Source organism: Agelaius tricolor, unplaced genomic scaffold (assembly GCF_023055355.1).
Source record: "Agelaius tricolor isolate 1412-34295 unplaced genomic scaffold, bAgeTri1.0.p SCAF_9, whole genome shotgun sequence".
Lineage (NCBI taxonomy): Eukaryota > Metazoa > Chordata > Aves > Passeriformes > Icteridae > Agelaius > Agelaius tricolor.
In genome coordinates, this window is record NW_027269269.1 from 20,504,354 (window position 1) to 20,530,598 (window position 26,245).

The 26,245-nt window shown below is 38.2% G+C and overlaps 1 protein-coding gene across 1 annotated transcript in view; it reads left to right on the forward strand.

Annotated features, from left to right (window-relative positions):
• The window catches only part of CRACR2A (calcium release activated channel regulator 2A), a 47,118-nt gene that overhangs the window by 17,207 nt on the left and 3,666 nt on the right, over positions 1 to 26,245 (forward strand). Inside the window, exons 7-17 of the mRNA XM_071433042.1 lie at positions 4,470 to 4,657; positions 6,550 to 6,621; positions 8,796 to 8,841; positions 9,653 to 9,744; positions 10,487 to 10,811; positions 14,371 to 14,503; positions 16,467 to 16,548; positions 17,457 to 17,571; positions 19,293 to 19,394; positions 23,958 to 24,034; positions 24,975 to 26,011. Of these exons, the coding sequence (XP_071289143.1) occupies positions 4,470 to 4,657; positions 6,550 to 6,621; positions 8,796 to 8,841; positions 9,653 to 9,744; positions 10,487 to 10,811; positions 14,371 to 14,503; positions 16,467 to 16,548; positions 17,457 to 17,571; positions 19,293 to 19,394; positions 23,958 to 24,034; positions 24,975 to 25,065 (1,323 nt within the window). The 3' untranslated portion in view covers positions 25,066 to 26,011. The remainder of the gene's footprint in view (positions 1 to 4,469; positions 4,658 to 6,549; positions 6,622 to 8,795; positions 8,842 to 9,652; positions 9,745 to 10,486; positions 10,812 to 14,370; positions 14,504 to 16,466; positions 16,549 to 17,456; positions 17,572 to 19,292; positions 19,395 to 23,957; positions 24,035 to 24,974; positions 26,012 to 26,245) is intronic.

The window sequence follows — 26,245 nt, forward strand, 5'->3', positions numbered from 1 at the left end:
TTAAGAGCAGAGAACAATGATTTGGCTCTTCTAGTGCACACCTCTGCTCGAAGCCTGTACCAGCCACTCATTTACTTGTTTTGGACTGATTCAGCACTATGAACTCAAAATGCTCCCTCCTGAACAACTTGCTCCTGATATATCTCTGTGATAACAGTTTTATAGCAGTGCATGTTTCCCTTGCATTGGTAACAGCTTGTCAAGTTCCCATAATAAAACCTGAGGTGTTTTGCTTCTAAAATGCATGGCCTGCTTGGGGGAGCAGAAAACTTGCTCTAAAGTGGCTCCAAGGTCATTGCAGTAAAGACTAGCAATAGAGAAAGGAGGTAGCACTGGGATTTAAAGGGCTGAAATGGAGTAAACACAATTCCCTCTGTAGAATATGAATTTGTGGACAAAAAGAAGAAAGGTTTTCACAATGAGAACCATCAGCCGTTGCAATAAACTTCCTGGGGAAGTGGTGGATTCCCCAACATTGGACACTAAAGATTTAGCTGGGCAGGATGCTGGGTCATCTTGGCTAAACTGTATTTTTGCCAAAAAAGGTTGGAGCAGATGAACCTTGAGTTACCCTTCCAACCTGGTACTCTGTTATTCTGTGAAGTTTAGCTGATAAGAATGCAGGACTGAACTAAAAGTCTATTCCACAGTTGAAATCAACTGCCTGATGTTAATTACCTTTGTCCAGTACCACTGTGAATCAGAATATATGTGATTTTATTCAGGCTCTTTACCACGTGGCAGCACTATAATGGAATAATCTATACTTTGAAGATATCTGTGAGGGCATACAGATCAGGCATTTTTAATCTGAAACTAACTGAGAGTCTGTAAGAAATTACTTATTCTAATTTTCTAATGAATATGTTTAATATTTTCCTTTGTTTGCTTGTTTTTGCTTTAAAGCTCTGTTTAAACTGGATTGTGAACCAGTAATTCTCTAAAAATTTTTTTTTCAAGTATGGGTTTTCTAAATTTGGTATAAAACCCACAGAAGCTATTCAAAGGCTTTCACTCAATTTTAAGCCTGGTATAATCAATCAATATAGCGAACAATACCAGGAAGTCTTATCTTATGGTTGTTGTCTACATTGCCATTGTCTAATACTGCCTATCTTGGGGAACATAAAACAATGTCTATGCTATTTTTATTAGTATTGGCTTTTTATCTGATTTTATGTTTCCATTTCTATTTACTGTATTGTTTATTATGAATAATATTGCCATGTTTGTTTTTTTTTTCTTTATTTGTAATTTCTAGTATTTAGTATTTCCCCTCTCCTTTATGAATTTACATGAATCACAACAAGGGTGCTTTTGAAAGACAGGCTCTTCATACTCCATAAAGATGAAACTATCCCATTTTGGTTTTATGGAAAGGAAGCTGTGTTGGACGAATGGAATTCACTGTTTCTAATGCTGAGATGACATGATTTCATTCAGATGATTGATGACAACTGGAACTTCTGTCATTCAACCAGCTGATTGGCCCATTGTTAATCTGATATGCAGTATTTGATGGAGTTTTTTTTCTGGTATACCAGCCTAGCCTATTTATTTGAGTGCTTTACTCAGTGTAGTTAGAGGCACTGGTTTTCTGCGTGTATTTTTCTGATTTCTAATGAGCCTCTCAGAAAGTGACTCTCATCTTTACCCAGATCTGTTTTTATAGTACCATGTCCCCACTCATTTTCTGGTATTGCTTTTCATTCACTGAGATACCCATGTGTGGTATCTAATGCTTGCCTTATTCAGAGGTCTCTTTCACTTTTGCCTCCTCCTCTGGCATGGAAATATACTTTGATAATTAAATCTCTTCTTGCAGACAGTGAAGGTAGCTTGATTTAGTTACGACTTCTATGCTTGGTTGTATGAGAGAACCTCTTGGCCCACAAGGGAGCAACACAAATGCTTTTTTCCAAACTTCATTAATAAGTCTCTTTTTTTTTTTTTAATTTGAAATACAATGTAGTTGTTTTTGTGTTGGAAATCATTAACAAAAATATGAAAGGGAGCTTTCAAACCAGATGAGCTCTGTGTTGTTTCCTCTGACATAGCCAGAGGGATTTTCCCTTATGAGGGTTGTCTGGCTGGCATTGTTCCTCAAGGGATGTCAGTTGGAACATCTCAGCAGGAGGCAATGGGGACAGAGGATATCCAGCATAACCTCTAGGGCACAGAATCTTGTGTGAGAGAAGAAAGCAGGTGTGAAACAAGTGAAATGCAGGGGAGTTAATGGACTTCTCACATAAAATGCTGGGTTCTGTGCTGATGGCAGCCACTGAGGAGCACGATCTTGGAATTGGGAAAGAGATGCATGAAAACATGGATCAGTATCACTCAAGTGCTATATAACTGCCTTATGGCACTGTATAAATTTTGCATCTTTCACATGCTGCTGAAATAAATAGGGAGAAAAAAAGAATATAAAAACTACAGAAAGGATGCTGAGCTAAGAACAAGGGATTGCATGGAGGGTGCTCAATGTGTGTGGCTTTTGGGGACACCAATAAATGTCGTCATCAACAGGTCATTTGCCTTTGATAATCCCAGATCTTTATTCAACTTAAACTTGATTTTCCTCTCATCTTTGTCAAAAAAAGAGAATATGCACCATTAACTACTGTGTCTGTGCTTGACCTGTGGAATGGGTTAATTCTCTCTGCTACTTAGATTTTCTTAAACATGTCTATGGGCCATGAATCTTTTCCCCAGCAGTTTCCATCTACCAGATGAACATAGAAGCCAATTTGCAGCTCCAATAAGCAGCTAGAAGCTATAGGATCTATGCCATTCTACCACCAGCTGAGCATTCCCTAGTGAGTTATTGTCTGTATTGTGAGTTGTTCAGATGAAGGCTTTAAAAATAGTGTTTGGCATTTCTCAAAGGATTGTACCCTCAAAGGGTAAAGTGGAAGAAGGGAGCTTTGTATTGCTGTGAAACAATCCTTTCTCCTCTTGTTGTGTTCTGCGTTTTACACATTATATTATTGTTTTTCTGACAAGAGTGAGCACCAGGATTTATAGCAAGTATTTCTAACATCAGTATAAATGATTCTGGGAGCAGATGTTGGCTACCATTGCAGTTACATTTTCAGAACAGTCTCTCTATAAGTTTTCAGATGGTCATACTGTTCTCTAAGTGAGGTTTTTGTCTGCAGCTTTTTGCTCCTTAGATTTTTTGAAAGTTCATCTTTGTATGGTCACTTTTGGCTTCTCCCAAAGCCACTCCTCTGGATGAGTCTTGTCTTAAGTACCTGAAGCAGCTGATCTTTTACTTCTAATGGGTAACTTTGTTCTTTCGATGAGCAGAAGCAATATTCAGGAACTGATGTAATCTATCCATGTAAGCCAACCTTGTTCAGCAGTAATCTAATGCCCAGCCAGTGTTCCATGGGAAATGTGAGCCTGCTGAGGCTACAGTTCAGCAAATACATTAAGCTGCTGCTGCTAAGTGCTCCCACTCTACACGTGTTCCTGACTTCCCACAGTCCAGGCTAGAAAGTATTTTCTGCATTTATTTTTACCTGGGCCTCATTCAAAACCAAGACTACAACAACAGCAGTGTTCTAGGGTAGGAACTGACTGGAAGAGCTGGGTGAGGACAGGTTTTGGTTGGGTGAGCTCTGCTTGTTGGGATGGGCAAAATGAGAGTTCAAACATTGTTATGTCTCAGATCTGAAAGATTGAAATGGTATTGTAATGCACCAAGGATGTTTTACAGTCCTTAAAATGAATACAGAAAAAACAAAACAAAACAAAAAAAAACCCCGAAAAAAACTTTTGTATTTTAAGGTCAGCAATGCTTTCCCTAATATGAAGTTTTGCTCTGCTGTCTAAATTGGCTCAGTTAGCCAGGGAGAAGCAGGTAGAACTTCTTTATGTACCTGAAGCCACTATTGTCTATTGTTGCTTGTTTTACAGGGAGGTTGTAACTTTCCTTTGATGTACATTGGAGAGGGAGTAAAAAACTGAATAAAAAGGCTCTAATTCACACTTCTTGGCAGATCTGTCTGAGGTGGCAAAAAGGTCACTGCTTGTTCATATTGCTGGGGATGGGAAGGTTTATCAGCTATCAGATTTAAATCTAGCAGTTTTTAGGTAGATCTCTGAATCACTCTGTGTAGACCTGATCTTTGTGGAAAATGGTCTAAAATATCAGCTTAATGCTGCTAATGTGAATATCAGCTTAATGCTGCTAATCTGCTCTGTAGCACCTTTTTTATGGTTTGTACTGGTGTGTTCTTGAGCTGGATAAAATTCAGTCATAGAATGGAATGGCTTTGTTTTTGTGTAACATAATTATGTCTGTACAAAGATCAGTGGAAGAGCACCATATGTATTTTATTCATTTTTTGGCTTTGAAATAGCTCCCTGCTCAGCTAACCTCTAAGACCCAAACTGAAATCCTCAAAACCAAGAAGCCTCAATCAGCTGTAATGCTTTCTGTTCTCTTTTCTTCCACCCAGTTAGAGCATCAGTGTACACAACTCCTCAGTGGCAAAGAAGAAACCAAAGTAGAGAACACCAAGCTGAAGCTGACTAACCAGGATCTGCTGAGAGAGCTGGAGAGAACATCCCATGAGCTAAGCCTGGCTCAACAACAGCTACAGGTGCTTCAGGAGGAGGCATCAAGGCTCCATGAGGAGAAGGAAATGTAAGTGTCCAGCTGCAGCAGTTCTTGTGCACTTGCTTGGTGTGCCAGTAAGCCCCCTCAGGGTACCCAGTGCTGTCAAAAGCAGAAACCACTTGCAAAGCTGAGTGCAGTTCTAGCTGCTTTCCCCCAAGTAATTCAGCATGTTTTCTGTAGCATATCTGGCTTCTATGGAATCTTTTGCTAATTTTGTGTTCAAAATGTCAGTGTTCTCCCCACTGTCATTGGTTGAGGATATTTGGAATTAAAAATTAAATTAAAAATCCATGTAGTGTCTTAGTTTTGAGATACCAATGGAATTCCTTATGGAAATGCCTTACAGTTGTGGCACATGATGCTTCATCCTACTCAAAGCTGAGTCTACCTGAAACTTGCTTCTCAGAATGTACTCTGACTGAGATACCTAGGATCTTCTTTTTTTCCTTCATCAAAAGTAAGCCTAGTAAGGACAGTAAGATAAAATTTAGCTTATCTCAATTCCCACAACTCTTTGTGGCAATTCAGAACCATAATTTTGGGGTTTCCAGGTCAAATGTTGAAGGTTTTAGATTCTGATTCCAAATTACAAAAAAAAAAAAAAAAAAAAAAATTAAGAAGAAATATTTACGGTTCATATTTTGAGGGATAAACATGACTTGTGACAGTTTGAGCTACCTGTCTTGCTCCAGCCTTCTGCACAAAGCAGAAGAACCATTACTCTGAGGCTGTAATTGGCAGAAATGTTCACTCAGGTCCATTTTAAAGAAAATGTTCAGGGATCTGTAGAAGCCTCTCATTGCCAATGGAGGGCACATGAATGACAGATGGACCTGCCCACTGCAGCAATGAACTATATAATTCAGAGCTGTTGCTGGTTGACATATTTCAGGATAGAGCAGAACATTAGTTCAAATGTCACATTATTTTTCTCTTAAGCTTTGTGCCAAGCTCTATTAAGTTATCACTTCTTTAATTTTTCTTGAGGGCAAAAATAATTAACTTTGTTGATAAATTAGTGTTAAAGAATGGCCACTGTGATTAGAATTTTTAGGTTTGTGTGTTTGATGTGTGTTTTGGAAGTAGACAGTAGAAATACTCCTCCTCAAGGTGGTTTGTTTCCTCTTTGAGGCCTCTCTTTTCAGATCCAGAGCAAAGACTATGGAATGATCTGATTTAAAAGCTACAAAGGAAATCTGCCCAGTGGTCAGACTGCTGAATAATACTACTGCACTTACAAAGCACTTTGGATTCAATAGTGGTTTATGGAATTAGAGCTCAGCCCTACTCAACTGCATCTGCAGTGTTGCTTTAAACATCTGTGTCAGTCTGGTAAGACTTGAGCTGTTGAAGCAGGTGTAATGTTCAGACAGTGCACAGGAAGAACTTGAGGCTTCACTGAAAGGCGAAAGAAAACCATTAAAGGCCAGACACCAAATCGTGTTAAATCAAAGTAAATGGTGTTAAAATGGCTGCATAAGTGTCAAGAATTGGAAAGAAATTGTAGGGATTGTAGATGTGAGAGCCTGACATATGGTTCCTGCAGCAGGATAAGCTCTAATTTTGGATAAAATGTCACCTGTTTTTTAGTGGCTATAACTGAGAAGTATTTTAGCAGTGTATCTGTTCTGAATGCTCCAAGTGCCAGTATCAACATATATTAAACTCTCTGGATGAAGAAATTAAAAAGCAATATTTTTTGAAAAAAGAACCTCTACTCCTTCCTCTGCTAACTTGTCCTGCTGTGCTACTGTGGGCCTTATACTGAATAAACTTCTTTAAAATATTAACCATTCATGCAGAACAGAATCTACAAGTTTGAAGAAGCTGAGGTCTCAAATGTAGATACCCCTAGGGGGAAGCATTTTAGCAGTGTTCTTACCATAGATAGAAAAATTTTTTCTTTTTTTTTTTTGCAGGGAGGTGTACCGGGTGACAGAAACCTTACAGCGAGAGAAGTCAGGACTTTTGAAGCAGCTGGATTTTTTAAGGTAATGTTGATCTTCCAAAAACTCTTATATAATTCTAAAGAGGTCCATTAAAGTATGAAATTATGTTGGGATATGTAGTGAGTGTAGGTGTCAAGGTGTTGACAGTGGGGTGCCACAGAGCAGCCTCTGTGCCAGAGAGAAGCCAGGGCTGCCCTGTGACAATGGACACAGCACAGGCCACAGTGGAGCCCCACAGCCCCCATGTGCTTCTGGGAAAGCCTCAGTAAGAAAGGGTGGAAAACAACACAGCAGCTGGGAGAGAAGAGAGAAAAAAATATGTGAGAAAGCCCTTCAGACACCAAGGTCAGTGAAGAAGGAGGGGCAGAAGGTGCTCCAGGCACCGCTGGAGCAGAGTCCCTTGCAGCCTGTGCAGAGTCCACACAAGAGCAGGCTTGTGGCAGGAGCTTGGTCCATGGAGAGGAGCCCATGCAGGGGCTGGTTTTCTGGCAGGAATTGTGGCCCTTGGGGGACCCAGGCTGGAGCAGTCCATTCCTGAAGGATTATTCTCCTTGGAAAGGATCTGTGCTGGAGTTGTGAAGGACTATAACCAGTGTGAGGGAACTCACACTGGAGCGAGAAAACTGTGAGGAGGAAGGAGCCGCAGAGAGAAGCTGTTATGGGCTGACCACAAGCCCCACTATTCCCCATCCCCTTGTGCCACTCAGGATTGGTTAAGGCGGTAGAAGAGCTGAGGGTGTAGGAGTGAAGTTGAGCCTGAGAAGAAAGGGGATTGTGGAGAAGGTGATTTTAGTTTTGTCTCAATTTCTCATCATCCTAAAGTTGAGTCTGTTTCATTTGTAATGGGTAGCTGGTAAGTAACCTTCTTGTTTTTATCTTGGCCCACAAGCTTTTCCATGTTATTATCTTCCCTTGTGGTGTTGAGGAAGGAGAGTGAGAGAGTGGCTGGGTTTACGTCTGGCAGCCAGTCAATGTCAACTGCCACAGGATAATGACACAGAAATAGCAAAAATGGTTACAAAAGACTCTTAAACAGTTAGTTCTTGCATAGAGTAGAGGGCAGCACACCTGAAAGATATGCTTCATTTTGACAATTCAGAACTGTAGGACAATCTCCTTTCCAAAAGTCAAATGTAAAACAGAGCATCACTGATCAGCTCTAATTCTGAGGAAGAAGCCTGGCTGCAGGAGCTTGCTGAAAGGCTCTGCTGCTTCTCAAGTGCTGGGAGTTGAGCCAAAATGAAGATTATTTCCCCAAAATATTTGTAAAATGATTCCAAAATGTACATAGCTAACATTCCTTTATTGATAGACTTCAAATTTGGAGCTGTGTTCAGCCACCTGTAGCCCTCTTTTCAATGTGAAGCAATGTTGGGTTTTGTTTGCTCAGTGGTCAGTCACTCTGGGCTGTAGGTTGCACCTGCCTCTAGGTCTTCATTGTCTGCATTTCCTTCAGGAGGCCTCATTTTAAAGTTGCCTAAAAATTTCACTTGAGGCTTGAGGCAAGGCTCTTATTTTGCAGCATGTGTTTTCCATAGGCCACTCTGTGATCTTGCCTGCTGCAAGTTTTGGGGACATAGATGGAAACATCTGGCAAGAGAGGTTTTTTTCATTCACCCTGGCTGCTCAGTCTCTCCTGTGGCCAGGCCAGCAACAGATGGAGACAATAGATGATGTACTAAGCAGGTGTGCTGTCAGATCTGATCAGAGCTTGCTGATTGCCTGGGGTATCTGTTTCTTGACACTTTCATTGTTTTTGCACAAAGGATGGAAGATGGATGTTTTCCTAGGGTGACTTTTCTGTGGCAGCTGCAATTGCCACAATAATTGGCTTTCACAGCTGTCAGCAGATGAACAAGAGATGGTGTTCATTGCACCCTCTCCACATTAAGAGGTCATCTTTACTGTGAAAATCATTAAAAATTCTAATTTATGGTACGTGAAGGCATATTGACCACAACTGATTTCTATGTGTTAAGGCATTTGTTTAGATAAAATACAGGAAGAGATCCAGATCCCATCTGGCTTTAATCAGCATAGCCCTGCTGGAGAATCAATAGTCCAGGCAAGAAAGTGGCTGAGGTGAGAATATAAATAAAGGGTGATGAAAGGTTTGCACTGCTAACTGTCCAGTCTGTCTGTTAGTGTGGAGTAGAAAAGTCAGCAGTTCTAAATACTTGGCTTCAGTGTTTCTTTTGTTTGTATTTTCTTTGCAGAGAGAGGAACAAACATCTCAGGGATGAACGTGACATATTTTTGCAGGTAACCAACTATTATTTTCAAACCCAGTGTTGGGCAGACACATATGAGAACAGATTCAAAAGAAGGGGAACAGAAGGCTGTTCAGGAGATGGACTTTCATGCCCCATTAATCTTACCCTGTTCTTAATTTGTATTGTCATCTTTTCTCACTTGAAAATAAGATTTTTTAATTTGCTAAACAATTTTAAGAGTTGAGAATTATAAATTTGGAGCTAATCTCTCTGAAGAGAGATTAATGTGTTTTAGAAGAAACAAAGGATGCAATCATGAAAGGAGGAAATAACCTAAAAATGGAACAATTAAATGTGTTAATTTACCCAGTCAAGAGTCGGTAATATCCTGACGCATTTATACAATAGTACAATAGCTGGTGTACCTGAATCAGTACCTGAGTACCTCAGTACCTGAGGCTGGGGTAAGAGCAGATCCGATTAACTTTTTAAGCAGCAGCCAAAAATGGACTCCTAAGAGGTTCTAGAAGTACCCCTGCTGTAAGGAGACTAAGGCCATTTAATTTATATTTGCTTGTGTTCTTAGTCTACAAGAAGCTGCTCATGTAAAAAAAAAAAAATAATACTTTTTTTCCATAACATTGTGCTGTTTTAGTTACAAAGCAGATGCATTTTTGCAGGATATGGGGTTTCCTGTTCTGATTGTTTATCAATTAGAATTCTGAAACACTTATACCTCTAATACTTCTACTTTTTTTTTCTTTCATTTGCATTGCATTATTTAAGTATTTGGAATGAGGGTAGTTAACCATAACGAGCACCAGAAGTAAATCAGTAAGAAGTATTCTGTATTTCTGCAGAAATGCAAAACAACTGTTCCAAAAGCCAGCTGGAAGCAGAGATCAGGGTCTATCATTGGGAAATACATAGAGGGCAAGATGCAGCCAAACAGGTAGGAGCTTTTTTTCACGTGTTCCCTGTTTGAGTATGATGAGGCTTATAGAAAGAAGATGTGGAATGCTTCCTTTCTGATACTTTTGAACTTTTCAAAGAGTGTATTTCTTAAGTGTCTGTCACTATAAGATTACTGTACTCATTAAGAAATTTGAAAATGAAAAGCCAAATTTTAACATAAAACAAGTGTGCTGTCTGCAAAGGCAAGAGATTTCCCCACTGTGGATGGCTGTAGGCTGGGAGACACAAAAACTTGCCCACGAGCATGAGCCTATGTTAATGTGGTACAATTCTGAGTCTCCACTTGGACTTTTTTTATCCATATTAAGCAAACCCACGTCCATCCTATCTACTAAAAAGAGAATCAGATTGCACATAGAAATGATCTCTCTTGGGTGTTTCTTTTATTCCTCCAGAATAGGAGGGAAGGTGGGAAAGGAGAAAACCACAGTAGAGAAGCTTACTTTAGCTCTTCTATGAGATTAGAATTGATGTTAATCTAATATTTTCTATTCTGGTTCAGGTTTCTCCTGTAAGTTATTAGCTTTCCCCATGATGCTTATAATTATCAATATATATACACATGGTATGATGAGCTGACTTTTCAGCAGACACTGGAATGACTCTGCCTGCTGTGACTAATCAAAAACATGAGAGATTAAATTCAGTTATTCAGATTAAATTCAGAATCAAATAGCAGGTCCATTATATTTTTGTGATACACTTCTTTCTCTGTCTAGCCATTCATTTGAAGAAGATGATATTTTCAGTATTTCAAAGAGAAGGAATTCTGCTGGACTGAATGGAGGTCTCTCTGAAGAGCCTGATGCTGGAGTCACTGGAGGAATGCCTAAAACATCACATCTCCAAAGAATAATATCAATTGAAGAAGATCACCTACCCCAGCTTCTTGACAGGCTGGTTGATAAGCAGCTGAGCAGATGGACTGGAGAAGATGAAGATACTTTTGAGACAGAAATGAGTAACAAATCCAGAGAGCAATCAATGGAACATTCATCATCATCTTCTAGAGAGCAGCCTGTAGGGAAGGAAACACTGTCAAATGTAAGAGGACAAAGGAGATCTCACCTTGAGTAGAGTGTGAAGTTGTGGGTCCTGTGATTTAAGGAGAATGTGAAGGTCCTTGAATGCATCCAGAGGAATGCCACAAAGCTGGTGGGAGGGCTGGAAAGTATGTCCTCTGAGGAGTGGCTGAGGGCTCTGGGTTTGTCCCAGTTTGCAAAAATAGGCTGAGGGATGACTCCCTTACTCTCTGCAGCTTCCTGAGGAGGGGAAGGGGAAAGGGAGGTGCTGATCCCTTCTCCCTGGGATCCAGCAATAGGATGTGTGGGAATAGTTCAAAGCTGCCTCAGGGGGAGGTGCAGGCTTGACATCAGGAAGCATTTCTTTAGTGAGAGGGTGGTCAGACACAGGAATGGGCTTCCTAGGGAGGTGGTCCATGCCACAAGTCTGTCAGTGTTTAAGATACTTTTTGATAATGCCCTTCATAACATGCTTTAACTTTTGGTCAGCCCTGAAGTGGTCAGGGAGTTGGACTAGGTAGGTCCCATCCAACTGGAACTCTTCTGTTCTATTCTGTTCTGAAGGACCTTGGATGCCATGAGGTGGTGTCATATGTTAATGTGTTATACCTAGAATCTAAAATTATTTGGTTTTCTGTCTTTAAGTTGAAACATGACAAATTAAGCCATTGCATGAAGTGGGGGATGAAAACGTAAAAAAACTCAACCTAAAGGAGTGGTAACTGCAGACAATGTGTGCATAGATATACATTTGAAGGACTGCTTAGGGAAAGTGAAGTTAAGCCTTGTAACAGAGGATACAAGAAGCTCCTGTGGAAGGCAGAAATTGTCTTAAAAAATAAGCGTTATTTTAAAAAATTGATTGTTTGGCTTTGTTTTTTTTTTTTTGCCTCAAGGTGATATTTCTCATATTCTGATACTTTTGAGTCAGCTTTGGTAGCTGTTACATTATCTGAGGAATAATGAGTGGATTATCATGACTTTTTAATTATAATTGAAAATACTTTTATTTAGCAAATGGAAATCCTATATTTTTTCAGCTCTAGCTTGTATATGTGTGTTAGCAATTAATTCACCATTCAGTAATAATCCTTAAAACAGTATGCTGGAAGGTACATTTCTGTGGAGTATAAAGTTCTTTTTGCACTGCTATTTCTTCAGAGTTAGCTGTGCTTGTTTTCCAATTTTAGAATCATTGTTAAGGATTACTCATTTTTAGATTCTTGAAGCACATATTAAAAAGATTAAAGTATAGGAAAAATTGGTTTGCTTGGTCATAATTATATGGTTCTTTTAGAAGAAGCAAGCGTATCTTTAAAATTATGATAGAATTATGCCATGGTTACATAATAATTTCTAAGTGGTACCTTTTAATAAATCATTGAGGGTACAGAAAAGAACTTCATAGTTTGAAATTCTTTAATTCAGTGCATGCTTTTTGCTTGCTGTATGACTTATTTTGTGTCACATTTTCAAAGCATGGCATCACTGGACATTAGGATGACAAAAGCCAGGTGGGTCATCCTATCCAGCTAGGACAAGCCTGTAGGAATAGATTCAATACCTGAAGGAACCCTGATGGAAATTAAAGCAGGATTTTCTGTTCAAAACTTCTGCATGAGATTCACTTTCAATATGGAATATGAACCATTATGTTTATATGTATAATCTCCCACATTTGTGTTAAATTGTACAAAAGCTAGGTGTGTTACTTTACCTGGCTACTTTTTTTATAAAGACTCCTCAAAAGACACATCTAGGGAAGACTTTTTCAGACTGCATTGTAAACTAAAATAAATTATCATCCTACTGCTATTCTATTTTCCCATCAGTACTTTGTTGAAGCAGACTATGGAGTAGCTTATCCCCTAGCATAGTGTTCAGATGCAGATTTGTAATCAAGTTTAATTATTAAGGTTATTTTCATGACTGGACTTGATACATCTCAGTGAAAAATGAATTCTTATGTTCTTGTGTTGGGAATGGAGCTGAAGGCCTCTGGGGTCTTCGAGTCTTAGTGCTACTGGAGTATGAATGACCACCAGGGACAAAGTATTTCAGGTCGTGTAGTCCATATATTTAGCTATGGTTCTCAGAAGCACTGTGTTAATACTGCCAAGCTGGTGATTGTATGTTAGCTTGTTTTATTTCCCAGAGCACACAGACTAATAAGCTGGGAATGGTTTTCATCAGGACTGAGAATGTGCTTTGTATAAATTTGTGCTACTAGTAGCCTATAGTTGCTGTGGGGTTTAGAATTTTAATAGAAAAGGAAAATAAGAAACCTTTCTATAATTGTGGTGGGCTATAAGCCCAGCTCATGAAAGAAACATGTATTTTTTGTCCCCAAAATTTACAGAGTGAATTTTTTTTTTTTTTCACATGAAGGGAGACAGCAGCTCAAGCCTTTGTTGTTTGGGTTTTTTTTTCCATCAAGAGCAGCTCTCTATTTCTTCTTCTTTCTCTAAGACTTCTGTATATTTGTAGAAAACACTTCCAAGTGTAGACTTCAATATCTCATTCAAAGGACTGTTGGGCAGTGAATTCAGTTTTGATGTCTTCATGAAGACATGGATCGATCCTGCACATCAAATGACTGGCAGAGGGCCTTCCCCTCCTTCCCCTCCTTCCCCTCCTTCCCCTCCTTCCCCTCCTTCCCCTCCTTCCCCTCCTTCCCCTCCTTCCCCTCCTTCCCCTCCTCACAACCCGCACCATAACAAACTAATGTCAGGACCATCCATGATCTTTCTCTCCTTCTGCAGCATTGAAAGCAAAACTTTCTATCTCCCTCTTCCTTCAGCTTTACACAAAATAGAAGAGACCAGTAAGAGACCCTGCAAACCAGCTGGTGCTACAAGTGCTTCCCTAAGCAACTCCTGATTTACATACAAAAGAATGATGACCTACTTGATAGAGGATATAAATATTCTCTCCAGCATCCACTTAGCTTAGCCTGCAGTAAACAGAACCTGGATAAGCAGAACAAATTGTTGTTCCTTCTGCTTAAAAAGCGAAATGACAGAAACATAGCTGAATGTTTACAGCCTGATTAACTGGTCTAATTCTCTGTCTGTGTCTTTCCTCAATGCTTCTCCCTGTAATGTTAAACAGATGTAGAAATGCAGTAATTGGATGGAAGTTCTTGGCTCTATGGTGGTAGCAGAGAGAAGAATCTGGTAGCATAAGCAAAAAAATTATGACTTTGCTTCTGGTATCTAGATGAAGATGTGCTGCTTCCTCTGTGACACTGATATAGAATGAAGCTACTGAGCAGAGCTGTGTGAAGCTTTATAAATTTTGATTTGTGGCCATGAACATAAACTGGTTTATTTTGTCAGTTTAATGTAAAGGTTCATATTCAGTACACTTCCAGAGCTCAGTGCAAATCACTGCACTTTGGATGATCTGGAATGATGCATGACAAACACCTGAAATGCTGAGTTATTTTAAGAAACAGAATATTGCTTCATGAGTAATGAAGGATAGGATAAAATCTATTATTTTCCCCATATCAGCCTTTAACTGGAGAGGCAACATGATTAAAAGAACAGTTGGAGGCTAATTTTTGCTCTTACTTGAAGGAGGAGAGAATAAACTCTGTTCCAGAACGCTTATTCAAGATCGTTTTTGTGGGCAATTCGAGTGTTGGAAAGACTTCATTCTTGAGAAGATTTTGTGAAGATCGTTTTTTCCCAGGCACAGCTGCTACTGTAGGTAAGTTTAACAATACAACTATTGTTATTTTTGTTCTGACAGTACTTAAGATTTTCTACTGAGATCAGGCCTTGTATAATAAAACAGAAACATACAGATGTTGTAAAAGTAGGACATGCAAAGTAAGTTCTCCTAAACTGGAAAGCTCATAATTGATGGAGAAGTTTCAGAGTAGATTCTGTACTGAAATCCTGGCCAGCAGTGAGATAAATCAGAAAAAATCTACTGATTTCTGTGAAGCTAGAATTTCCTTGTAGATATCACAGTTCTGAAGCACATATCCTGTCCTCTGGACTGCAGTGTACTAACAATCCCACCTTCATATCTCATTGCTATCCCTCTAAGTAATCTGATTTTGTTTTATAGAGAAAGTAGAATATCTGAATCACCTATCATTTAGCATTATACTAATCACCAAAAAAATATGTCAGACCATGTTTCGAATGCCAAAATTTTCAAAGCCTACCTTCTTACCTTGCCTAAAATTGTAGACCAAGCTTTCCAAAGTCAGACTCAAAATCAAGGTACAAGAACTCAAGTATAGGTTCTTGCAATGCAGCTGGATTAAATGACCAGATTCCTTATGCTTAGCCTGTATTGAGACCTTACTTATTCTGCAGCATATATGAAATAAGACTTACCTACTTCAAGGTGAGCTTAGTAATGTCCTAGTTTTTCACTGACTGTATCTTCATTAACTGGAATGGGGGCTTGGACACCTATCTGAAATTGTCCATGTATCCTATTGATCTAAAAGCTGTGTCCTGTCCATGTTGTCCTGTAATTGGCTCATACACTTCTCTAGACTCTGAGGTCTTACACAGTGTGTGCAATTTTCCAGAGGAAAAACACAAGAATGAGTCTGAACTCTTTCCTCTTTTGGCTGGTCATCCAGAGTTCTTGCAAAGAAAATGGCAAAAAGACATTTGTCATAGCTTTGATTTAGTGTTCACATCAATGAGTTTCACAGGTGTGAGCTATGGCTGGCAAGGTACAAACAGTGGAAAAGTCAAGTGAACAATATGGAGAGAAGTGTTCTCAATGATTTTCTACAGAATAGTTGAAATTTCTTCCCTTGAGATACAAGCAATAGATGTATTGTCCATACAGGTTTTTTAATTGCCTATTGAAGGAATCTAAGCAGGCACAGACGCTTCTCCATTGATGCCACTGGTAAAAATCCCATTTTTGTGGAAAATGGCCCCAAAGATACTGTTGCTGACCTACTGAGATCCCTTCTAACCTGAATTATTCAATGATTCTGGGATTTTATGATACAGTTCAATTTGATACCAAAAATATGTAGGTTGTCATTAGGAGGAGGTAGTGACTGATTAACATTTTAAACTCTAATTATTGTTATAAATATCCAGAAAATACGTACATCTTCAGAGGTTAGAGGAATTGGGAGAGGCTTAATTTAAAAGTTTAAATAAATGAATTTTTATGTCCACTAACCTAAGGGAATTGAGCTCATCTTCTACATTATAAATAGGAGAAGATGTTCTCCACATGTTCAGTCCACCTATCTTCATTTATCTTAGGTTCCACTGTTCCCTGTGCCATGCCTTGTGTTTTTCCCCTAACTGTGGAAGGCTCCCATGTGGTTAGCTCAGACTAAACTAACACATTTCACACAACTGATGTCATACAGTCAATTCCAGGCAAAATGGCTTAGACTGTTCTGGACTGTCAGATGGACCATTGACTCGTGTTCTGTGATTTGGAAAGTGACTTATCTTGCATATTTTACAAAACTGAACTACTCTACTACCATTCAGTATTGCTGAAGGACTTGAAGCAAATAAAAGCTCTTGTCCTCTGATCGCTGGAGACTCTGGACATAATTTTTAATGCAGTGCCTATCTTTTTACATTCCTGGAATTGTTGCTATTTGCTGGATCCAGTTTTCACTGATCAAACAGCTTGTAAAGAGACAGCTCACCTTGCCTTTCTGTTGCAGGTGTGGATTACAACGTGAGAACTGTCACGGTAGATCACAGCCAGGTAGCGCTGCAGCTCTGGGACACAGCTGGCCAGGAACGGTGAGGAAGGGTCTCTTATGGTTCAACCCTGGGAGTCAGCCCAGCTGTGTAGCTGCTCCCTCACTCCCCCATCTGATGGGATGGAGGAGGGAATTGGAGGGATGGAAGTGGCAAAACTCCTTGTTTGAAACGAAGACAGTATGATGAAATTTAACTCCATGCCAGTCAAAACCTGTATGCATTTTAAGGTCTTCCTTGAATCATCTGTTTGAAGATCATTAAGTGTGGACCTAATCCTGCTTCTTGGGAGAGGAACAAATATAGGAACATTTCTAATAGAGCCAGTGGATTCACAGTTTAGCTCATTCCCTTGCAGCACTAATTAAGCTCTGAAAAGTTTAGTGCCGCACTGTTTCTTTAGGAGGAAGACTGATTTTAAAATGCACCTAGAATTATTTCTATATCAGAAAATACCTTAATGGATAAAACAGATGAGTTTATTTATTTTTTTTTACTATAGCAATACCATTGTTGTAGAACTCCAGGTTTTTGTAAGACTTCAGTGGTCATTTCCTTCCCCATCTCCTTACCTATTGTGTAACTTTCTAATAGTATTACTAAAAGCAAGGATGATAATGACAATCTGCATTTTCTATATGAAGCTTTGGAAAAAGGTCTCCAAAAACCTAGCTAGCTTCAGAAGAGCACTTAGTGAGTGGGAAATTTCTCCTCCAAGCTTAAAATGAAAGAGGTGAGAGAAGGTGAGATATGCAGCTAATTATCCTGCCTAACCCAGAATCAGTTAAAGAAGGCAGGGGGAGCTTTTCCAAGCACTTTCTTTTAAAAAATACTTTTATTTTAAAATTTTTTTCCAAATAATTTATTTGCCTTTGTATGGAGGAATTACTCTAAATTTGTCAGATTGTTGCTTCTGTTGAAGAGAGCTATAACCCGATTCTTACTTGTAGGTACCGCAGCATCACCAAGCAGTTTTTCAGAAAAGCTGATGGTGTCATTGTGATGTATGACATAACAGCAAAAGACACATTCACAGCTGTCAAGCAGTGGCTGATAAGCATTGAGGTAACTTGATATAACTTGAAATCCAAACCCTGGTTTCAATCTCTATTTTTCTTCTGAACAAGGGCTGTTAGCAGGGTGAAACAGAAAGGACCGTGTTTCAAAAATGTCACAATTACATTTTTGCTTGTGAGTTTGGTCTGCACTGTTGCCAGTGAAGTTGGTTTTCATTTCTATCTCTATGAAAAAAAAAAAAATCATAGTTCCAGGGTTTTAAGGACTTTGAATGAATGGTGGGAAAGTCCCAGCATGGAGTCCTCTGATTTCTCATGAAGGGAGCTTAGCTAATGACCCCCACTGGATCACTGCTAGCACTGAGAGGTGTTTTGGATCAGTGATGGTGGTCTGGTGATCACTGATGATCACTAGCATTTGATAACCAGGTGTGTAGGTCATGGAAAGTAGACTATGTTGTGAACATAAGCCATAAACTTAGAACTATGTAATCTACATTAGTGCTGTGAAACTGCCTTGTGAAAGACAGTTCAGTTTTCTGGGGATCATCCTTTCAACCACTTGAAAAGGAAATCATAGTCCATATCACTGACTGACATCAATTAATTAAAAATTAAAACAAATTAAGAGCCTAAGCAATGGAATTTGCTTGTGGCCAGAACAAAGAGTAAAAATAAAATTGAGGCAGCTGCCACAAAAGGCTGACTTGTAGCAAGAACCAAGTGTGACTGCCTGTTTGCACGCTGAAAAAGTAAGGGACAAATCAATATGCAAAGATCATTTAGTCTGATTTTATTGGGCATGTGCTCTAGTATAACACACTATTATTATAATATTTTTATATATATTATGATTATTATTATTATGATTATTATTATATACTATTATATTTCCAGAATAGCCAAGAGCTGGCTTTGGGAGTTCAGATTAGGACTCAGTCATTTAAATGCCTCCAAACAGTCATAGTTTTTCCAGATATGAGTAGCCTTACTGAAGTACTATTAGCATGCATTTGGGAAGAACAGGCCCTTGCTAATTATATGATCTTAATAAATAAGTGGCATGTTTTAATTCAGTATGGTAAAAGCTAGAGGAGCTTGTTGGTTGCTGGTTGGTTGCTGGTTTTGATTCAGAAAAATGGAATATTGTGGTCAAAACTTTTTTCCAAGCTCTAATAGTTCACTCTTCTTTACTAACTAATTTTTGTTTGCTGCAAACTATTGCTAAGTTGGACATACTGCCAAGTCCCTTTACTGCTGTAGCATTCAGCCCACCTAATGAAAGCACTCACTGTGATAATTATAACCCTTTTCAGAATGGATTTTGATTTCTGTCTATTCTGTGTATTTTTGGGGGCCTATTCTGTGTATTTCTTCACTATTTCATGTAATTCCTTTGGCATAATAGCACCCAGGTGTGGCCATTATTTTTCCTGGCCATGTAATTAGAAAAGCAGTGGCTGTAAACACATAATATCTGAGCCTGTGTAGCATGGTGGTTTCCTCTCTCCCATTTTAATATAAAGTCTAATGAGCTTCTGTGCTGTTATTAGAAAAAATCCCAAGTCAGTGTAACCTTAGCATTATGTCTTTTTCATGTCTTTTATCCAACTTCAATTCCTGACATATTTGTAAGCAAAGTGGCACATACCTGGTTTGTGTGAAGTCTTAAATGTCTTGTTAGAGTGTGACATTCGTTAGCTTTTATCCTCTTAATCTGTGATCTTTTCAATTCAGCACTTCAGCTGAAATTTGCTGTTTATCCTGCAGGAGGCAACTGGGGAGAATGTGCCTGTTCTTTTGTTGGGTAACAAAACCGATAACGAAAAGGAGCGCGAGGTCCCGATGGGAATGGGAGACCACCTTGCAAAGGTACTGTGCTTTGGGAACTCCTTACAAGGCTTGAAGGTGAAGGTTTTAAAATGGAGTCTCAATGTTTCTAAATTCATAGAAATACAGATTAATCTTAGCCAGATAGGTATCTTTTAGGATTAGGAACCCATCACACTCTTCAATTCAGCTTTCAGTGATGTAAGTGCTGATAATTTTATAGTACTTACAACACTGCCTAGGTAGAGAACACCCTAAAACCAAAGCAATCAAATAAAAAACCCTAAACCAAACCAAAAAGTGGGTGGAGAAGAAAAATATTTAAGAATTCAATCTCATTGTGTCTCATTTCTCTTTGTTCTCTCTTTTTCTCTATTTTTTCCCTTGCTGCTTCTTTTTTCCTCCCTTTTCCCTGTGAAAGGATTCTTAACATAGAGATAATTTGGGGACCTTTTCTCCCTCCTACCTCCTGTAAAACCAAAGAAGACCATCTGTTACTCCTGTGGTAGGAGTAGAAAACATGTTTACTTTTAGTAACTTTCCATCAAGGAGATAAAATAAGTAGAGTTAACAGTCTGCATCTACCAGAGCACTGGTGATCCATGGGCATAATTTAAGCAATCAAGGGACTGCAAATACCAGATACTTGTTTATATTCTTGTGTACCATGCCCATCAATTTTTCCTTTGAATCTCTTTATACAGTGCTTATAGTTTGAACATGAATGCCTGCAGAATATTCATTTATTTAGAAGTAAGTAATCGAAATATTGCTGAAATATTCACCAAATTGGTAGGAATATACCTAAATTAAACAGTTCGCTGGATTTCACATATTTACCTCTTTTGCTTTTGATGATAGATTTACTGCCAGTAATAAAAAGGGTATTTTCAAAATTTGAAGGGCAACCGAATTGTTCTTCCAGGAAAGGTTGCTGCTAGGCACTTCTCTGTAAGGGAAAGAATTAGGGCCAGATCTCTTTTTATCTTATTTTGATTATTCATATAGCCTTTTGAAATTATACCTCCCTATTCAGGTTTGTGTCCATTATTTGGTTTTTGTCTGAGAGGATTATCAGCCTTGAATTTATCCCCCAAAGGATCTCCCTTTAGGAAATCAACTTTATTTTCTTGTGTGTGTGGAAATGCAGAAAACTCTGAGGCTCTGGAAGCTAGGAGGGAGTCCAGGGTGAATCCTTCTGTGAAAAAAACAAGTGACACATAAATGCTAAATGGACAGAGAGTAGGTGTCTTGCATGTCATCTTGCTCTAAAAAAACTGCACTAGTAAAACAAAGATGAATCACTCTAGTATATAGAGCTCACAGCCCACCAGGCTATTAATTCTAACATGTCATGTAAGAAAATAAAATGTTTTGCATAAGTAAAACAAAAAGTTGTCAAATAAGATGGTTATAATCAAATGAATGGATCTGAATGACTCACTTGAATGTTTGAATGTGCTGCCTGAGATAGATAAGAGAAGGAGTGATTAGTTGAAAAGTAGCATAGATATAATTAAATTATAATAATTTGCTTGCTGAGCTAATAATAACCATGAATTTTAATGAAATATTAATTCTTGCTAAATGGCCATGTAATTCCTGTGAAACCACATACCACTGTCTCTGTTAGTGTATGCAGCTGAGTTACTTGTTTTGTGAATAATCCCATGAATTACTCACAAATGATCCCAAATACACAGGGCTAGGTGCTGAGCTGATACTAATTTGTATAGCCATATTTGGTGAAAACAAGCTCTTGCTGTGCAGAGTCAGTTTAGCCTGTTGATCCTGAAGTCCAACAGTTTTAAGGACTGTTTCAATGTCTCACAGGATGGGATTGGTTTTACCCAGTTTTTTCTATAGTCAGAAAGGAACGTGTACTTTCAGGGGCCATTTCAGCCCAGCTGTATTAACCCTTCCTTTGCTTCAGTCCCACATCTTAGAAGCACTGTACTGTACTACAGCTTTGGTCAGAAACCCAAGGGCTCCCATTATAATGCCTTTGTCACATAACTTCTCTGCAAGGTGGGCAGCACAGTTAATTTTTAAAAGGAATAATGGCAGCCTGAAGGGAGTTATCATTTGAGAAGACTTGTAGTTCCAGTGTGTTTGTTATACCCCATGAAAAGGAAGAATGGAATGAGCACAGGGATTCTGGAAGTCCATTTGATTTGTTTTAGCAGAGGATCCAGAAGGAACACTCCATTATAACAGATTTCTCTGTAGCTTAGCTTGATTCAGTGATCAAGAATTCATATGAGCACAACAAGAGAGAGTATTCAGATCATATTGTGAGTGTCCAGGAACAGCCAATGTTCTGTGTGAGTATAGAAGTGTAAGCATTGCCAATTATTTAAATAAAATGCCTTATGATGCAGATGCTGCTCAGGCATGCTTATATCCACATCATTTTATTTTGGCCCTGCATGTACTTCCTGAGCGATCTTAAATGGTCAATAAATCCTTATCTATCACTGTTCCCCAACTATAAAATAAGATAATAATGCCTTGTCTGCCTTGGCTTTGCAGTGTATATGTGCTTCATGGAATGAGGACTATTTCTGTGTATTCATACAGTGTCTACTTTGTCAACCTGTCAGTGCCATTCTTACACAAATACTGCTAATGAGGCAGCTATTCTCAGAGTGATGGTACTTTACAGGACAGAAAATTCCCCAGCTCCCTCTGGTAATACTTCATTTTCCTCCCTATTCTTTAGATGTCTGTTGATTTGTAGGTAAGTTTTTAAAATGAAGTAATTGTCAGTGGTCTCCAAGGTTCAGTAGCTGATTCCTGGATGGACATGGATGGCATTTCCTAGCTTAATAATTACATGTGTCCTTCCTGCTCCTAGTTTGTGCTCCTTGTTTATTCTATCAATTAAATTCCTCCCTGAATCAGGGAAATGGCATGTTGTATTTCTAGGCTATCTCCTCTTTAGACAAGAAGCTTTTTGCTAGACTGAGAGAATTAAGCACTCATTATCAATTGAGTTTAAATTGTTATCCTTCTGTCAAAGCAATTTGCTGAAAAATCCATTCAGATTCATGCCAGCATAAATGAAATTATCACTGACAGTTCTCCTCTGGTGACTCTGTTGCCTGTGGGGAAGATGTTGGTGTAGTATCATGCTAGACTGACATGAAATATCTATAAACTGACCACAGTAGGTTTTCTATTTGAGTTGTGATCAGCTGAGCAGAAAGAGAGAGTGTAATCTTTATTTCAAGCTTCTGTTTGCATAGCTGGTAAGAAATTTGACCTGGCCAAATTTTATCTTAAAACTTTTCAAAGAAAAGCAAGAGAATCATAGGGTTGCATTTTTGCAAATGTTATATATGTTTAAAAATTGATAAAATGTCTACTCAACACTAACATTGCCTGATTTCTTCCTTCTCTGCTTTTCTGTGCTTGTCTGGTCATCAATAAATTATTGCATGTTGTTCAATCTGGTTTTTCACTGGAACAAACAATATAACCATTGACAACATATACAAAACTGACATTGGATAAGTCTGAAGAACTTTTTTTAGAGCTGCCAAAATAAACTACTGTATTTATAGAATTCTTTTCCCCATTTTTGTCTCTAAAATTCCACAAAGATGACAGAAATTTCCAGAAGTTGTGCAATTCTGGAAGCACGGCATTTAGGAAAAAAAAAACAAACCAAAACGGAAATACCTCATCATCTTAATGGAAAGTTTTGAAAACTGAATTATAAGTGTCTTCTGAAAAGTGGCTAAATAATTATAAGTGCAGTAACCAGAGTTAAAAACAAACAAATGCAACTCTGCAGACATGATTGTAATTTTCTAAGGTACTGACTACTTGCTTGAATTTTAAGCTACTGCTATAAATAGCAATAAAACATGGAGACAAGTGGAAAGTGAATAGAAATTTGAAATCTGGATGGGTAAAAGGACAGGTAGTAATACCACAGAGGCAATGTAGGTGACCTTCATTGTAGTAGGTTGTGAAAGTAGACAGATATCTATTTTGGAGGATAATCTGTCATTCCCTTTCAAACTTCTCTGCCATCAGAACTGCCAGGCCAGGCTCTTGTGCAGATGATCTCTTGCCTTTGCATTTATAAGACTTCAGCTGAAGGGCTGAGAATCTCTCCCAAGACTTGATCATTTATCCACTGTTCCTAATTACAAAGCTCCCAGGGGAGTACAAAATTGAAAGATGGAGGCTGACTGCAAAGAAAGTGCAGAAAAATTTCACAAGTACAAAAAGATGAAAGCAGATTTACTGGAATCCTTTTCACCTGTTTTGTCCAGCACTCAGTGATGTGGGAATTGCTTGATCAAGGGAAGTTCACAAGGCTTAGTGCCTTACAAGACCTGTTTTCATTTGAGCTCTTATATCAAAAGCTGTTCTACAGAATAAATATCTGCTAAGAAGCATATAGTTGTTATTTGTGAGGCACACTTGGACTTCTTTTGTTACTCTTTACTGTTAGCTCTAGAATTAAAGTCCTAAGATAATCTATTTCTCCTTCTTTATTTTCATATTTCAGTATATCTGTGCTGCTCTTTTTACAGCTGGAGTGAGACATTGTGCAAAAGTAATTGAAATGGTCTTTCTCTTTGATTGTAGGATTACAATTTAATTTTCTATGAATGCAGTGCATATTCTGGGTACAATGTGGAAAAGTCCGTGCTTCACTTAGCTAGGTAAGAAGAAAACACCAACAATGAGTTTTTTATGTGTCTGACTGCCCTGTAACTGATGACATTGTGAATTATCTTTGTTTAACTAGTTATATGTTATATTATATTTATATTAGTTTTATACTTATTAGTTATAGGAACTCAGGGTGGTCAAATATTCATTGCTTTTAAACTGTTGTGTAGCCTGACCCTGTTGCTCTGACTGAGAGTTGCTCAGGTTCATAAAGATTTATGCTGGTGAAACTCTGTATAGATCCAGAAATATCTGGATTGTTGCTAGGAAAGCTGATGGCCTTGGCTGTTGTGATAATTCCTGCAAGAATTTCCTGAAGGTTTGCAGAAATATGCTTGAAAATGGATGCTGCTGACTCCTTGCAGCAGGACCTTGGGTATGCTTCCTTCTTCCCTCTGCTCATTACAGCTCAAATTCTGCTGTCTGCCTGGGGGCTGGGAGACAGGAAGAAGTGGATTTTTGAAGTTATATAAAGGCTAGAGGTAAAGATACAGGAAACTATGGTCCCTCTGAACTACTTGCAGAGGTGAAGACACTGGTAATGAGTTGGCAAATCTCTAATATTGTTGCTGAAATCAGTGAAATTTTGTGAAAGTGTCAGTAATTGATAAATGTCTAGGCAGCCAGATTTGTTTTAGTTTTGTTCCAGCCTTAAAAGTAAGAAATGAAAGTCACTGTTTTGAGTCTGTGTAATATCCAAAAAATGTTAACAATCAGCACTAACTAATTTTTTCTAACTAAATGAACAAAGACAGTTGTGTGATGGGGCCACCCTAAATGTACTTTTTTGCTTGTTTGTTACTTCACAAAATTTTGTCATCTTCTGATAAATCTCTGGACAATTTTATACTCTTGGGAAAATGTTTTTTGTTCAATCTCTTGTGGGTTTTATTGACTTTTTTTCTCACAAGTATTCTTTCTTTGCTCCAGGATTTTAAAAGAACATGAAGATAAAGTGAAAGAGAAAACCATCGTACTTCAATCTGATACAAATAAAAAGTCATGCTGTATGAGGCAATAAAATGCTGAGGCATGTTTAGACAAGTCATAAATTTATAAAACACTACCTGGCACTAACAAATTTGCTTTTATCTTCCAAATATTTCTTCTGCTGTGTTCTGACTGTAGGTGTAAGTGAAAGTTAAAATCTTTATATGATCTGATCTTGCTTTTATAAATATTGTCTTTGGTTAATTGACAGTGTATTTGGGGCAGTAACAATCTTTTATTCTGTTTGATGCCTACCACCACTGAGTCCTGCTTTGTCATCAGGCTTGTAGAAGCTGCCACATTATTAATAAGAAGAAATAATTTTATGGGAAGAAAACTATTTTGAATATGAAGTAAATTCCTACTTGTGTGAATAACCCATCCTCTGAATACTGCTTATTTAATTTCTGTTCAGATCCTTAGATCCTGATTTTGTGCTAAGCTCTCTTTGCAATTTTTTAAAAATTGCCATTGGTGTAGTTGTTTGTAGTTCAAAACATGTTAAGGCTGACTGAACAGCTCTTTGTCTCCAAAAGTCTGTCACAGGAGGTGTCATAGAAAGTTTTGGAGGTAGAATTTTCAGAAACAGCAGATCTTCTTTTGAGGAAGATTTTGAAAAACTTACCAGCATTTAATGAGTGGAAAATCTCACCAAAATTCAGTGAGATATTGCTCTTTTAGCAATGCTAAGAAAAAATTCCTCCTCATGTAGCTAAACACATGACTGCTTTTTAAAAAGCAGCTGCCACACAACATTCCTCCAGGGCCTGATAGCACTGAGACACAGTTTACCCATGGGGGTGCGTTTTAGAAAATCATGGCCCACCCTGGATCATAAGAAACACAGATGTCAATTATCTTTGGAAGCTTTTGTGGAATATAAATGGAAATGAGAAATTGAGAGTGCATCACCCAGCCACCACATGATCAACAATTATTCCTGGTGGGATATGTCTTCACTGCATCCAGCTATTGTGGTAAGCATTTAAGAATAAGTATTCACAATGGTGAGCTTGTTGGGAAAGTAGAACCCATGGCATATTTTTTTTTCATTAAAATAGCACACAAGATGGTAGATTTCATTATATAAAACTGTTACAGACATTATGTTTTTAATCAATTTTCTAAATGTTTTTATTTTTAATTTAACTAACTTTTAATTAGTTAAATTAGTATTTTTGATTTAACTAATGAATCAATTTGAAACTAAA